At 39.6% G+C, this 15,838-nt stretch overlaps 2 protein-coding genes across 2 annotated transcripts in view; one reads left to right on the forward strand and one right to left on the reverse strand.

The window, feature by feature from the left end:
* NUDT6 (nudix hydrolase 6) overlaps positions 1-2,167 on the reverse strand; it is a 103,704-nt gene extending 101,537 nt beyond the window's left edge. The window contains exon 1 of the mRNA XM_053703625.1: positions 1,923-2,167. Within this exon, the coding sequence (XP_053559600.1) occupies positions 1,923-2,142 (220 nt within the window). The 5' untranslated portion in view covers positions 2,143-2,167. The remainder of the gene's footprint in view (positions 1-1,922) is intronic.
* Positions 2,168-2,537: 370 nt separating this feature from the next.
* Positions 2,538-15,838, forward strand: part of SPATA5 (spermatogenesis associated 5) — a 1,265,813-nt gene continuing 1,252,512 nt past the window's right edge. The window contains exon 1 of the mRNA XM_053703628.1: positions 2,538-2,750. Within this exon, the coding sequence (XP_053559603.1) occupies positions 2,603-2,750 (148 nt within the window). The 5' untranslated portion in view covers positions 2,538-2,602. The remainder of the gene's footprint in view (positions 2,751-15,838) is intronic.

The following is a 15,838-nucleotide window of genomic DNA, read 5'->3' on the forward strand; positions in this document are numbered from 1 at the left end:
TATAGAAAAGCAATTGCAGCAAAGTGTTATGTTTTAAAAAGGTTTAGATGTTGTTATTTTATAGTAAGAGAACTGAAATGGCTTGCAATTACAGGGTCTTTACTGTCCCTTAATAGTGAAATGTTTTGTTTATTGAATAAATTGCTTGCTCTTTATTAAAGCGACACTGAACCCAATTTTTTTATTTCATGATTCAGATAGAGCATGCAATTTTAAACAACTTTCTAATTTACTCCTATTATCAATTTTTCTTTGTACTATTGGTATTTTTATTTGAAAAGCAGGAATGTAAGCTTAGGAGCCGGCCCATCTTTGGTTCAGCAGCCTGAATAGCGTTTGCGGATTGGTGGCTACATTTAAAAACCACCAATCTGCAAGCACTACCCAGGTGCTGAACCAAAGATGGACCAGCTTGTAAGCTTACATGTTTGCTTTTTCAAATAAAGATACAAAGAGAATGAAGACAAATTGATAATAGGAGTAAATTAGAAAGTTGCTTAAAATTGCATGCTCTATCTGAATCATGAAAGAAAACAATTGTGTTCACTACCCCTTTAATGTAAAGCGCAACAAAAATATACAGAGAAGGTGACACAGATTAACTGAACGCACCACCCAATTATGTACTATCAATTTCATTCCGTTTAAAATGAAGGCATGATGGGATTTGTAGTGTTCAGTTTATAACAATGACGGCGCATGCGCATTAAAGGCCATCAACAAATCTGATAGCTAGAATGTTAAAGTGAATGTAAAGTTTCATCAAGTAGTGTCCGGTTTTTAAAAATACTATTAAAACAGGGGCACTTTCATTGATGAAACTTTACATTGCACCATATTTGTAGAAATACTTACCTCTTTGTCTTGAAAGTCGCTCTAGCCCGTCGCAAGCCTCTTCCTACATCAGCAATGACAATTCCGGCATCCTCTAATCACGGCTTCCCCACGGGGGAAGCATTGCCTAAAGCAACGCCGTGATTGGAGGAAGGCCGGAATCGTCATTTCTGATGTAGGAAGAGGGTTGCGACAGGCTGGCGAAGTGCTGGAGCGGCTTTCAAGACGAAGAGGAAAATATTTCTACAAATATGGTGCAATGTAAAGTTTCATCAATGAAAGTGCCCGTTTTTAATAGTATTTTTAAAAACGGGCACTACTTGATTAAACTTTACATTCAGTTTAAAGGGACACTGAACACAATTTTTTTCTTTTGTGATTCAGATAGAGCATGCTTCGAATTTATTCCTATTATCAATTTTTCTTTGTTCTCTTGCTATCTTTATTTGAAAAAGAAGGTATCTAAGCTTTTTTCGGGTTCAGAACTATGGACAGCACTTTTTTATTGGTGGAAGAATTTATCCACCAATCAGCAAGGACAACCCAAGTTGTCCACCAAAAATAGGCCGGCATCTAAACCTACATTCTTGCATTTAAAATAAAGATACCAAGATAATGAAATAAATTTGATAATAGGAGTAAATTAGAAAGTTGCTTAAAGATTCATGCTCTATCTGAATCACAAAAGAAAAAAAATTGGGTTCAGTGTCCCTTTAATTTAGTGACGTGCAGCTATTGGAATGCGGTAACAAGGGGAGCGCAGTGAATTAATTTTGGTCAAACAGCTGATTCCACATCACCGTAAGTGATGTGATTGGCTAATCTGTGGAATTGGTTTATATGCCAGGACACTGGATCTGATTTTATAAAGGGGAGAGTTGACCATCACTTTAAATACACTTTTTAAACCGCTATAGCTTTTATTATAAGCATTGTTGCATGATTGCTAATACATGTATATTACATAAATGCTTCTATTCAAAAATAAAATGCACCATGTGAATTGCAATTTTGGCTGAAATGTCCCTGTAAAAGAGCAGTGTGCTAAAATTTCCCGGACCTTGTCCCACACCACTTCTGTCACTTGCCATAAAGCCAGCTGCCGAAGCCTGACTCGTCCAGGTTGTGTGAGGGGTGCAAGCGCACGGTGACTCCCCCAAACCTGTCCACCTCTCCACGCAGACAGGACTCTGTACTGGACCGAGGGGACTGAGCTGAACTCTTCCAGCGATCCACCCGCAAAGACATGCCCCATAACTTGGGACACCAGATACTAATTCTAGCAAGGCAAAATCCACGGCACAACATCACAGAAAGACCAAGTTAAAAGTAATGTTACACAACCCGGAGAAGAGGAGGAGCATGAATGAACTGCCCTCTTGTCATCTTTCTTATGGGCAAACGTATTTGAATTCGAGTCAATATACAATGCTTAGGTAGTTACATTAGTAATAACGGGTTACGCGCCTTTAATAAAGCTATGTAATGTACCAGCATCGTTATCGTTTGGATTCGCAATGGTTTCTATAGAAATCATAACATCTGAAGCACACACCAGGAACACATGGTATTAGAACACTGGTTTCCGGGAAGCTGTACTCTTACCGTAATTACCGTATGAAAAGTGTATTCCCAGCGTAATGTACTGATTGTATTCATAGTTTTCTCCTATTTTCGATGTATTAAGTCCAGCACTTCTTGCACTGTGTGCAGCGGCAGAGTAGCTTCATATCACACGTGATGTTCTGGATGTGTTTATGTTAGCAGCATGTCTTCATCCAAAAGAAAAAGTAAGGGTAGAACTCAACCTGCTGCTAGCTCTCCCTCCCTGGAGTCACGGGCTGCCCTGCATGAAGCTAACAGCGAGAACACTCACAACCCTTGTGTGTTTAAAGTCACCGACTTCTTAGATAAAGGTAAACTGCTCACCTGTGCTAGAGACCAGGGCACTGTACCCACTTCTCAGCGCATGCCCATATGACAGATGGAACAGTCACTGACAGCATGAGTTATATTCATTTATTTCAGTCTATTAACTGAACTAATTAATTAGAACTTTTCAGTGTAGCTTGAAATATTAATTAATCTCATGTAAACTTTTTAGTGGGATCAGCATCATCATGTTAAAGTGATGCTAAACTTGACATGTTTTAAAATCAGGTTGGGAATCTAAGCCATATTTTAGATTGACTTTAATTGATCATTTCTAATGAAGATGTTATCTAGCAGCACCATTCTAATACCCTGTGCTCTGGCCACCCACTTCAAAACTCAATCAGCACTCTAGGTGTACTGCACTTTTTTTTGTAGCTAGAACACAGGTTGGAGATCAGTTCAAACTGTTAGCTCACAAAAAAAAAAAGAATTTTGAAAAGTGCGGCCCAAGCGCAAGGTATTAAAAGGGCACGGCTAGATTAAAAAGTTTTAGAAGTTATCAATTAAAGTGAAAGTAAATCCTAGCGTTTTACAAACGCTAGGATTTACTATTGAAACAAATAAAGGGCACTATCATTCATGAAGTATAAGATACTTCATGTAGAAAGCTCCTTTATTTGATTCAATCGATCGCCGCTCTTAGCTCCTGTAGGACAATGTAAAGTAGTGAATATACAGCCTGTATAACAGTGTAAATTTGCTGTCCCCTCAAAATAACTCAACACACAGCCATTAATGTCTAAACTGTTGGCAACAAAAGTGAGTACACCCCTAAGTGGAAATGTCCAAATTGGGCCCAATTAGCCATTTTCCCTCCCTGGTGTCATGTGACTCGTTAGTGTTACAAGGTCTCAGATGTGAATGGGGAGCAGGTGTGTTAAATTTGGTGTTATCGCTCTCACACTCTCTCATACTGGTCACTGAAAGTTCAACATGGCACCTCATGGAAAAGAACTCTCTGAGGATCTGAAAAAAAGAATTGTTGCTCTAAATAAAGATGGCCTAGGCTATAAGAAGATTGCCAAGACCCTGAAACTGAGCTGCAACATGGTGGGCAAGACCATACAGCGGTTTCACAGGACAGGTTCCACTCAGAACAGGCCTCGCCATGGTTGACCAAAGAAGTTGAGTGCACGTGCTCAGCGTCATATCCAGAGGTTGTCTTTGGGACATATGAGTGTTGCCAGCATTGCTGCAGAGGTTGAAGGGGTAGGGGGTCAGCCTGTCAGTGCTCAGACCATACGCCGCACACTGCATCAAATTGGTCTGCATAGCTGTCGTCCCAGAAGGAAGCCTCTTCTAAAGATGATGCACAAGAAAGCCTGCAAACAGTTTGCTGAAGACAAGCAGACTAAGGACATGGATTACTGGAATCATGTCCTTTGGCCTGATGAGACCAAGATAAACTTTTTTGGTTCAGATGGTGTCAAGCGTGTGTGGCGGCAACCAGGTGAGGAGTACAAAGACAAGTGTGTCTTGCCTACAGTCAAGCAGGGTGGTAGGAGTGTCATGGTCTGGGCCTTCATGAGTGCTGCCGGCACTAGGGCACTACAGTTCATTGAGGGAACCATAAATGCCAACATGTACTGTGACATACTGAAGCAGAGCATGATCCCCTCCCTTTGGAGACTGGGCCGCAGGGCAGTATTCCAACATGATAAAGACCCCAAACACACCTCTAAGACGACCACTGCCTTGGTGATGGACTGGCCAAGCATGTCTCCAGACCTAAACCCTATTGAGTATCTGTGGGGCATCCTCAAATGGAAGGTGGGGGAGTGCAAGTTCTCTAACATCCACCAGCTCCATGATGTCGCCATGGAGGAGTGGAAGAGCACTCCAGTGGCAACCTGTGAAGCTCTAGTGAACTCTATGCCCAAGAGGGTTAAGGCAGTGCTGGAAAATAATGGTGGCCAGTACCACACAAAATATTGACACTTTGGGCCCAATTTGGACATTTCCACTTAGTGGTGTACTCACTTTTGTTGCCAACGGTTTAGACATTAATGGCTGTGTGTTGAGTTATTTTGAGGGGACAGCAAATTTACACTGTTATTACAGGCTGTACACTCACTACTTTACATTGTAGCAAAGTGTCATTTCTTCAGTGTTGTCACATGAAAAGATATAATAAAATATTTACAAAAATGTGAGGGGTGTACTCACTTTTGTGAGATAGAGTGTGTATATATTACTGTGCAAAAGTCCTAGGCCACCATTAGATTTGTTGTTTCAGCAATAGTATAATGACCATATATACTAATCAGTCTCTTTATTAGAATACAACCAGAAAATATAGGATATTTGTATGCAGTTTTAAAAAAACAAAACAAATAAAAATCAGAAAAAAACTACTTTTATAGGCTAAAGTGGCAAGTATTTAGTGTGGCATACCCTTACATTTGAGCATTACACTTTTTTTTTTTTTTTTTTTTTTTTTTAGCAAAGGAACATCAGATTAAAAGGCAAACAAAACCGATATACTCTTTTATATTTTGTTTACATGTAACAAAGAAATAATACTTTCCATGAGGCTCATTTATCAAGTCTGAAGACTCGCCAGAAACAGCAGTTATGAAACAGTGGTCTAAAGACCTCTGCTTCATAATGCTGTCTGTCTGCTCTGAGCAGGCGGACAGAGATTGCCGGAATTCAACCCGATCGAGTATGATCGGGTTGATTGACACCCCACTGCTGGCGGCCGGGGGCAGCGTTGCACCAGCAGCTCACGGAGCTGCTGGTGCAATGCTGAATACGGAGAGCGTATTGCTCGTCGCATTCAGCGAGGTATGTCGGACCTGATCCGCACTGTCGGACCAGGTCCGACATACCTTTGATAAATATCCCCCCATGTATCTGATTAAGAAGACACTGTGGTGGTAAACTTTCTAGGGCTATCTAAAACAAAAATATTAGTTAATGATTTTCAAAATGTTGTTGCACAGATTGCATGTATTTTTCTTGATATTTGTAACACTTGATATTTGTCTAGAACAATATTGATTAACATTTTTGGGCATAAGTGCCCAAACTTCTACAAATTATGGATATCAAAGTTACTGTGCTACAAGTTATCAAAACCTTTTTTCATTGCAGTCAGTAAATATATAATGAAAACATTTATGTTCCTTCTCTTTTTTTTTATTGATATCAATGGGCATATTTTTTTTATTTTGAAAAAAGTTTTATTAGGTTTTTCATAACAGGTTATGCATAACAAATTTCGGCATGTACAATCAGATTAATTAGACATAAAGTAAACATTCAGCAAGATATTAATGGCATCAATCTCTTACCCATGTTGATTTGAGATCATTGTCTAGCTTATTATACCAATATGTAACATCTTATTTCGTAAAAGGATCTGAAATTTTTAAATACATGTTAAATATTAACAGGATCAACAGAATCGAGGTCTACCCACAGGAGGGTAGTATAAAGTCATCCGTCACCACTCGGCCGATTGATCGGATGGGCGGCTGGTCCCGGCTCTCTCTAAAGTGTAATACAGTGCATTGGTAGAATTTATTGATTCTCTATGTTTCTCTGTGTTCTAGCTTCGTGGTACATAATGAATGGCTCCCACTGTATGATAAATTTGTCTTTGGTGTGTAGGTTCTCAGCAGCTAAGCTAGCCATTTCATAATGGTGTATATTTTTTTTAATGATGAAAGTGAAGTTAGGTGGGGTGGATTTCCAATATTGTGCTATGCAAACTCTAACCACCGTGCAAATGGTCATAACTAGTTTTTGGTGTTGTCTTAAGATATTGGGAATCGGGAAGTGTAGTAGGGCCTGTTCTGGGGTCAGTTGTATATGTTTATGGAAGAGATCGCTAAGAAATGTTGAGGTGTGTTCCCAAATTTCTTTCGCTCTGTCACATTCCCACCACATATGTATGTACGTCCCCCTTACATTACATCCTCTGTAGCAGAGATTCAGGGAAGGTCCTTCTGATCCACCGAACCTAGTAGGATATATATACCATTTAAATGCTACCTTGAGAAAATTCTCTTTCAACATAGCATTGTATGAGAAGGAGAGGCCTCTGTCTAAATTAGTTAGCCAAGTCTCTAAGGACCAGGTCTTATTAAGGTCTTGTTCCCATTTTAGAATTTGCGAGGGTTTCGCCTCTCTAGATTTACCGTTGAATATAAGATATAGTGTCGAGATTATTCTGTGCACCGGGTCTTTAGCTAGGCATAGAGATTCGAAAGTTGTATTTAATGGTAGTTTGGAAAGTTCAGTTACTGCATGAGTTCTTGATTTTAATTGTAAGTAATGGTACCATATATTTTTGTCAGTTGGGTCAATATCTCTATATTGTTCAAAAGAGAGAAAACCTCCCTCAACATATACGTCTGCAATTCTATACAGTCCTTTGTTAGCCCATTTGGTCTGTATGTGGGAATCTATTGTGGTTTGTGGTAATACTGGAGGTGTAAGTTTTGATTTGTCTTGTAGTAAGGGGAATTTGGCGGTTAGTTTGTTCCAAAGGAAAATAGTGTGGGACAGCCCTACATATTTATTTAGTAAAGGATGGCTATTTTTTTTGGGAAACCAAAGTAGTCTATATATCTGGTCAGTGTTGGCTATCTGTGATTCTATCTGTTTCCACAGGGGTTGTTTCGTATTGCTAAACCAATGTATGGTTTGGGCCATCCGAGCTGAGTAATAGTAAGATACTAAATGTGGGAGGCCTAGCCCACCATCCTTCCTGTGTGTACTCATGATTTTTTTGTTTATCCTAGGGTGTTTTCCCTGCCAAACAAAGCGCAGAATATCTCTTTGGAGTGCATTGAGCTCGGCTATGGGGATGGAAATTGGTAGGGACCGGAATAAATATAGGAGCTTTGGTAGTAAAGTCATTTTTGTGGATATGATTCTACCATAAAAAGAAATTTTAAGTTTCAACCATTTCGATATTAAATGTCTTATATGGGCAAACATTGGAAGATAGTTCGCTTGGTATAGCGAAAAAATGTCAGTTGTAAGATTAATACCTAGATATTTAAGCTTCTTATGGGCCCAAGTGAAGGAGAAGTTAATTTCTAATAGTTTTTTAGTGTGTCGGGGTAGATTTATTCCGAGAGCTTCGCATTTATCCCTATTTATTTTATAACCGGATAAAATATCATATTGTTGGAGCATCGAGTATAAGGGGGGGAGAGATAGGAGGGGTTTTGTTAGTGATAGTATGATATCATCAGCAAATAATGAAATCTTATATTCCTTGCCCCCTATTTGAAGTCCAGATATATTCGGGTCTTTTCTAATTTGAATGGCTAATGGTTCAATACAGAGGGCGAATAATAAAGGGGATAAGGGGCACCCTTGTCTCGTTCCGTTCCTAATTGGTATCGTTCTGGATTGATATCCTGACAGTTTTACAAAAGCTGACGGGTGAGAGTAGAGTGTGGTCAGGGCATCGAGGAAGGCACCCGAGATGCCTGTTTTCTCTAATACTGCGAACATATACTCCCAGTTAATTCTGTCGAACGCCTTCTCTGCGTCCAAGGAGAGGAACAGAGAAGGCGTCTTTTCAGTAGTGGCAAAATTGATCAAGTCAATTATTTTAAGAGTGTTGTCCGGTGCTTCCCTACCTCTGATAAAACCTACTTGGTCCGGATGGATTACTCTTTCAAGGATAGGGTTTAGTCTGTTTGCCAGAATTTTTGTAAATATCTTCAAATCTTGATTTATTAGCGATATAGGTCTGTAATTCTGGCAATGAAGCTTGTTTTTACCCGGCTTAGGGATGACTGCTATTCTAGCCGTTAGCATCTCATTGGGAATTTCCTTTTTTTGCATTATGGAGTTAAATACCTGGGCCAACAGAGGGGCTAGTTCATCTGAAAATAATTTGTAGAAAATTCCGGAGTAACCATCCGGACCAGGTGTTTTAGAAGTCTTTAAGTTTTTGATGGTATATTTTATCTCTGTCTCGGAGATCGGGGCGTTTAGACTAGATTTCTCTTCCTCAGTGATTGTTGGGAGGGGGTTTGCAGTTAAAAAAGTATCTAATTTTGCGGATCTATCAACCCTACCTTGGTGTATAGGGAGATTGTAGAGATTGTGATAAAAGTCAGCAAAGGTGTTCGCAATTTGGAGGGGGTCATTGGTGTTCTTATGATCTGATAGTTGTATTTGGGGGACTGTAGTGCATCTAGTTATTTCCTTGAGTTTGTTGGCTAGCATTCTGTCGGGCTTATTTCCATATATGTAGTAATGTGAGTCAATCTGTTTAATAGATCTAGCTGCTTCTTTGTTAAGTAATTGATTTATTTCTTCATTTATGTTTTTCAGTTCTAGTCTCTTTTGTTTAGTGGTATTAGCTGTACATTGGGATCTTAACTCATTAGCCCTAGCTTGTAGTTGTGTCATTTTGTTTTTATGTATTCTGTTTCTGTGATTTGATTCAGTGATCAGGTTGCCTCTTACATAGGCTTTGAGCGCTCCCCAGACAAAAATGGGGTTAGGTGTACTATCTATATTTAGCCTAATGAATTCTATAATGTGTTCCCTTGTTTTCTGAGAGACTAAAGCGTCCTGTAATAGGTTAGCGTTAAGGGTCCAGGATTTGGTCCTGGCGGGGTTGATGAGTTCTGCTAACGTGGTTTCTACAATAGAATGGTCTGACCAAGGGCAGTTATTTATTTTAGCGCTTGTTAGCAGAGGGACCAAGATTTGGCTGAGAAAAATGTAGTCTAGTCTGGATTGGGTGAGGTGCATTGGGGAAAAATAGGTGTAGTTCCTGGCCCTATTATGTAGAGCCCTCCAACTGTCTATTAGATTGTGATCTAAGGTAAAATCTTTCAGGATGTGTGTGGTTGAGCTAGGGGGTCTGGCCTTTAGAGATTTAGTAGAAGTTCTGTCTAGATCTTGGTCCAGAGCTAAGTTAAAGTCGCCCCCCATGATAATCTTATGTTTTTTCCATTGGGTCAATAATTTGCTTAATTTAGTAATAAAGGGGCCCTGGCGCTCATTTGGGGCATAAACATTGACGATCAGAACAGGAGAATTGTGAATTAAGCCTCTAACCAACAAAAAACGACCTTCTTTATCTCTAATAATTTCTTCCTCTTTGAAATTTAGGGAAGAATGAATTAAAATGGTGACCCCGCATTTCTTTTTCCCGCTTATTGCGTGATATTGTGTTGGGAAAACTTTATCCCAATACTTGGGAGTGAAATCTTTGGTGAAGTGAGTCTCCTGTAATAATACTATGTGGGCGTGTAGTGCTTTATATGTAGTAATAGCTTTCTTTCTTTTCATGTCGGAGTTAAGCCCTCTGACATTATGGGAGAGGATTTTTATAGACATATTGGGGTGAAAGGTGTATTAGCATCTATTGAATCCCTAGGAAGGATTTGCAAGTGGGTAGAAAACTGCAAGCTGTTTAAGGATTTGGGTGTGATCCAACATATTGAGTAGTTCTGAGAGTGAGAGAGCCGGGACCTACCTGACGGCCAAACCATGGAGGGGTACCGATTTCCATCCCACATCGTGGGAAGCACAAATATACATGAGGTGATATATTTGAAGGGATCAAAATCATCTGATGACATGCCTGAACGAACAAAACACAAATTATAATGAGCAAAATTAAACTTAAACTTTACAATGGTTTCCCTTGTCAGGGAGTAACATTTTAATGAGGCGGGTGAAGGGCACTTTAGCAGGTGCCTAGGATAAGCCTTCCTATGAGAGGGTTAGGGAAGATTAGGGGGGGATGGGAGGGAAGAGTGAGTGTTGGATGTCAGTGGTAGTGTGGTGTGGCTGGAAATACAAGTTATGTGTCTTATGTCATGTCCAGAAGTGTTAGGAAAAGAGGGGGTTAGGGATGCGTAAATGTGAAATGTGCGAGAGAGAGAGAGAGGGCAAGAGAGATAATGTATAGGGAGAGTGGTGTATGTCTGGGTTTAATAATAGGGGGGGATAAGGAGAGGAGAGAAGGAGAAAAGAAATAGTGCAAACAGACTTATAAATGATACTAGTAACAATTTTGGTGTACAGAACATTCTATAGCTGTACTATGAATTATATCAACTATATTAACATCATTAATTTCAGCAACAATAACTATAACAATAACAACCCCTGAGTGAGGTCAAAAAATAACCAGGTCTGCAAAAATAACAATACACAAAAAAAAAGAAAAACAAAAATGTGATGTGCAGACTTGACTAGTACAAAGTTCTCGTACCTGCAGGCCATTTTAGCTGTTATTTTATGTTATTAAGGTCTATTAGCCTCAGGGCCGCTAACAATCAACCAAAGCTTCAGAAACTTAAGAATTAGGATCCTCCTAGACCTTCAGTTTTGTCAGGTCGGGGAGGATTCCTCTTCAGAGGGTGACTCGTCTTCTGAATGGGTATTTGAGACAGTCTTATTTTTCCTATGTTTTTTCGTTTGGCCTACTGGGGTCCACTCCCTTTGAATGTGTTTTTTCTGGGGGTTCTTGTTGAGGGGTGTTTGAGGGGGATCAAAGGGGATCTCCAATCTTCGGAGAGTCGATAGTCCCTCATTCAAGTCCGAGCAAGCATAATAGATATTATTATATGAAAAGGCCAATTTGAAGGGAAACAGCCATCGGTATTTGACTTGGGCCCTCGAGAGGGCTTGTGTAATAGGTTTAAGATCCCTTCTCTTCCGTAATGTGATTGGTGCTACGTCTGCATAAATTTGGATGGAGTGGCCCTCAAAATTTATTGTTGGCAATTGTCTGGCCGCTTTGAGGATTAGTTCTTTCACATGGTAGTAGTGAAGTTTGAGGACTATGTCTCTTGCAGAGGACTGTTGGGGTTTGGTAAGGGTTCTGTGTACTCTGTCCATTAAGAGCTTATCTGGTTCTATATCTGGGGCCAGTTGATGAAATAGAGAGGTCACGGTCTCATCCAGATTTTTATATGTTTCCGGTAGATTTCTGATTCTTAGGTTGGATCTGCGGGATCTGTTTTCAAGGTCTTCTATTTGATCCTCTAGTTTATTTATATATTCTGCATGTTCTGAAATAGATTTTTGTATGTGAGGTATTTCATCTGCTATTGCATCTGTTTTTTCCTCCAGTTCAGCAGTGCGGGTACCAATTTCCTTGATATCCTGTCTGAGATCCGACAAAGCTGATTTAAGCTCTTCCTGGAACACGGATTTAATTTGAGAAAGCAACTCTTTGTTTTGAATTTCTGATGGGAGAGGTGCTGCCATTTCTACTAGGCTGGTATTCAATGAGTCTCCTTGGGTAGGGGGGCTTTTATTCCCCTGTTTGTCTTTCAGTTGGGACTTTGATAGGCATTCTTTAACTGTTTGTGTTTTATTCTTCATCATGTGATGCAGTAGGGGTCCAGAGGAAGGGAAAACAAAAAGAGTATGTAAGTAAGTAGTGACACTTTGGTTTAGTATTCGACTCAGGGGTTAAATGATGTGGGAGATGTTACTGTGTCAAAGTTTAAAGCATGACTCTAGGTCTGTGCTTGCTAAAGGAAGGAAAGAGCAAGTTGAACCCCTTCACCCTCACCTCATTTCAATCACTGTGTATGCATTATAACAGTTGTGGGTGAATCATAAAACTTGCGAGGCAGGGTGTGTATGGTCTAGTAGTAATAGGCCCGTTGTAGTTCCTTAGTCTGGTGACTACTTGTCCGTCCCTGAAAACACTCCTAAAGTGGATCCCAAAGTGCAGTCTCTAGTTCTGCCCCCTTAGGCTTAGGAGGTATTTGTGTTGTTTCTTGCAGGGATAATTTAGTAAGGAACTGACCGGTTCAGTAGGTGCCTCAGCACATTGATATAGTTCTAGATGGTGTGCATAGCAGTCAGCGACCAAAACGAAAAAGACACCTTTCGTGTAGTTAGAAATTCTGTAGAGTGATTAATCTTTTCTCTGCTAATGTATGTAGGTTATGTAGGAAACAACTATCCCCCTTGTTGTTCGGCCATAAGCCGTTTTAGTGGATGGGGGTCCGACCAGCCACGTGGTTATTGAGGCCTGGTTAGTATAGCAGTGAGACCGGTAAATTTCTATAAGGGTCTGGCCTATATTTCACCCATCGGAGGCCCAGAATGGTAGGCAGGGTTCTTGTGTGTATAGCTTGTGTATATTGCTTACCCTGTTTTCTTCGGTTGTTAGTCTCTTAGGTGTGTAGGATCTGGAAGGCCCGTAGGCCTAAAAGTGCTGCGGCCAAGATGGCGGAGTTTCGCACCACTGCACTTAGCTTGTTCTCTATGGGAATCGATCTGTCCCTGTTGCTTGGGGTGTCCACTCTGATGTTCGGCGTGGTCGGGTCCTCAGAAAGTCTCACGACAAGGGGTTGTGGTAAGGGGTTTCCCCCGATGTCAGCGAACGGGTCTGTGCAGCTCAGTACCTGCGGGTACATGCAGTGAGCTGAGTCGCTTGTCTCCTCTTTCCTTCAGTCTGTTGCCGGCCTGTGTAGCCCTCCGGAGCGGAGCCCCGACCCTCCGGAGTGGTGTGGCAGTGGTGCTGGAAGGGAGTATGTGGTCCGTTTTAGGGCTTGCCAAAACCTCCTCTAGTCGCAAGCCGCTGTGACAGTGCTTGTTATCGGAGCCGTTAGCTTTGATGAAAAGTGTAGGAGAAGTTGCTCCCGTGATTAATCAGCTTTTAGCCAGCTACTTAAGTTGTTCTATATGATAAAAAATAAAAATAAACTAAAGTATTTACAAGAAATATATGCTTAAGTTCGGGAGCTCTGCACACACACGTCCTCACAGCTCAGCAGTCAGCCGGGCATATTTTTTTTAAATGAAAAGGCACCATTTTCGCATAAACATAATATATTACAACCTCTTACAGACTTTTGTTAGGCCGCTACATCACCAAATTCACACAAATATGTGTCAGTTTGGGAAAAGAAATTAGAAAGTGGTTTCTCCCAACACATTTCAGCACTAGAAATAAACACTAAGCTGCCAGTTCAATGGTAGCTGACACCCCATAGAATCAAACATATTTTCCCCAGAGCATCAGATAAATGTTAAAGGGGTTGTTCAGAAATAGGGAACACGCTCCACATTTGATGGGGTAGTGAGAAAATTAAATCATTTTGGGAACTCATTCTGTTTAACATAAATAAGATTCTGAATATTCAATTACATCTTGAACCACAGGTTTTCCTATTTAAGTTAAAGGGACAGTAAAGACATAATTAGACATTCATGATTCAGACAGAGCATACAATTTTAAACAACTTTTTATTTCACTCTATTTAATTTGTTTCCTTCGCTTGTTATTCTTTGTTGAAGGGTTTATCTAGGTAAGCTCAGGAGCAGCAAAGTACCTGGGTGCTAGCTGCTGATTGGTGGTTGCATATATATGCATATTTTCATTGGCTCACCCCATGTGTTCAGTTAACAACTAATAGTGTGCATTGCTGCTCCTTCAAAAAATAATACCAAGAGAATGAAGCAAATTTGATAATATAAGTAAATTTGAAAGTTATTTAAAAGTGTATGCTCTGCCTAAATCATGAAAGAAAATTTTTGGGTTTCATGTCCCTTTTAATAGAATGGTTTAAATGTAAAATGAAACGTGAGCTTTGCCAAATCTTAATTAATGCAGCTAAACAATTAGTTGTAATAAATGGGAAACCTAGTGTAAGATCCCCAGGATTAACACAATAGGATACATACATTTCTTCTAATGGAAATATTTTACTATTTTAAATCTGGTAAACGTAAGATATATCTGTTGGTAATCATATATAGGACTTATTATTGGATTTCATACTATCCTTAAGCTATCTTACTAAAGATAATTAAGAGATGTCAGACATATGTAGACAGTGGTATTGAGAGTGATAGGTCAGCCTCGCTCCATTTCCCACATTATTATTTATTATACTTTATTTTTGAAGAACCAACAAATTCTGCAGCGCTGTCCATGATAAAATATTTGTTAAAGACAGGACAAAATGTATTTCTTTACCTGTTACTCATATATTTATAATTTGTAATGTTTTGTAAGGATTGTAAAAAGGACATGTAACCCTGTCTGTTCAGCTAGCTCCCAGTAGTGCACTGTTGATTTTTCAACAAAGGATACCAAGAGAATTAAGCAAATTACATAATACAAGTAAATTGGAAAGTTGTTTAAAATTGTACAATTCTATCTGAATCACGAAAATGCATAATCTGCATATTTGAAATTGTGAACGGATAACGTTGATGGACTTTTCTAAATATTTAGATTTGTACTTTAATTTGTGGGCCAGATGCTGTTATTTTCATGTAAACTTAAAATATACAAAATATGTTATTTATATTGATTTATGAACATTTAATATAGGGAAAAAAAGGCATCCTTTTTTCATTGGTGTTGGCAGGTACATATCTTTAAAAATTGGAGGGAGGGGGAGGAGCCCTACGCTACAGAAAAGAAACGGGAGAGGGAGGGATGGGACGCTGCTCTATGGGGGAAGAGAAGGGGGGCTGCTACACTACAGAGAAAAACTAAATTGGAAATCTTAAAAAACAACCCCCCCCCCATAAAACTAGGTACTGACAGACAGCTGCTATTACCTATGATGATGGCATCTTGTGAGAGTAGGATGGTTAGAGAGCTGGGGGGGGGGGGGGCATCAGGGAGGTGGGTGGGTGTGGAGGGTTACCTACAATCCAGAAATAAACAAAGCCTATCATCCCTACACTGCATAACGACAGACTATCTGTCAGTACCTAAGATGGTTGAGGCCAGTGGGGTGGGGGTGTTTGTTTTAGTATTGTGTACACTTATATATTAAAGTTTCTTAAGGCCATCTTTAATGGAACCATGATCAAATAGTTAAACTTTCAACCTGTACCATTACCATTAATGCATCTTTGTATAGATGTATATAATAATACTGTTTAAAGTGATAGAAAAGTAAAAATTAAACATGATTCAAACAACTTTAGAAGTAGATTGGAAAGTTGTTTGTTTAAAATTGTATGGTCCATTTGAATCATGAAAGAAAAAAAACTGGGTTTCTTGACCATTTAAGTACAAGTTCAATGACCCTATCTCTTCTTTTTTATTCTTTATGTTGAACTTCAAATAAGTTGAGATGGCCAAAAGTTG

The sequence above is a fragment of the Bombina bombina genome, chromosome 2 (genome assembly GCF_027579735.1).
Source record: "Bombina bombina isolate aBomBom1 chromosome 2, aBomBom1.pri, whole genome shotgun sequence".
NCBI lineage: Eukaryota > Metazoa > Chordata > Amphibia > Anura > Bombinatoridae > Bombina > Bombina bombina.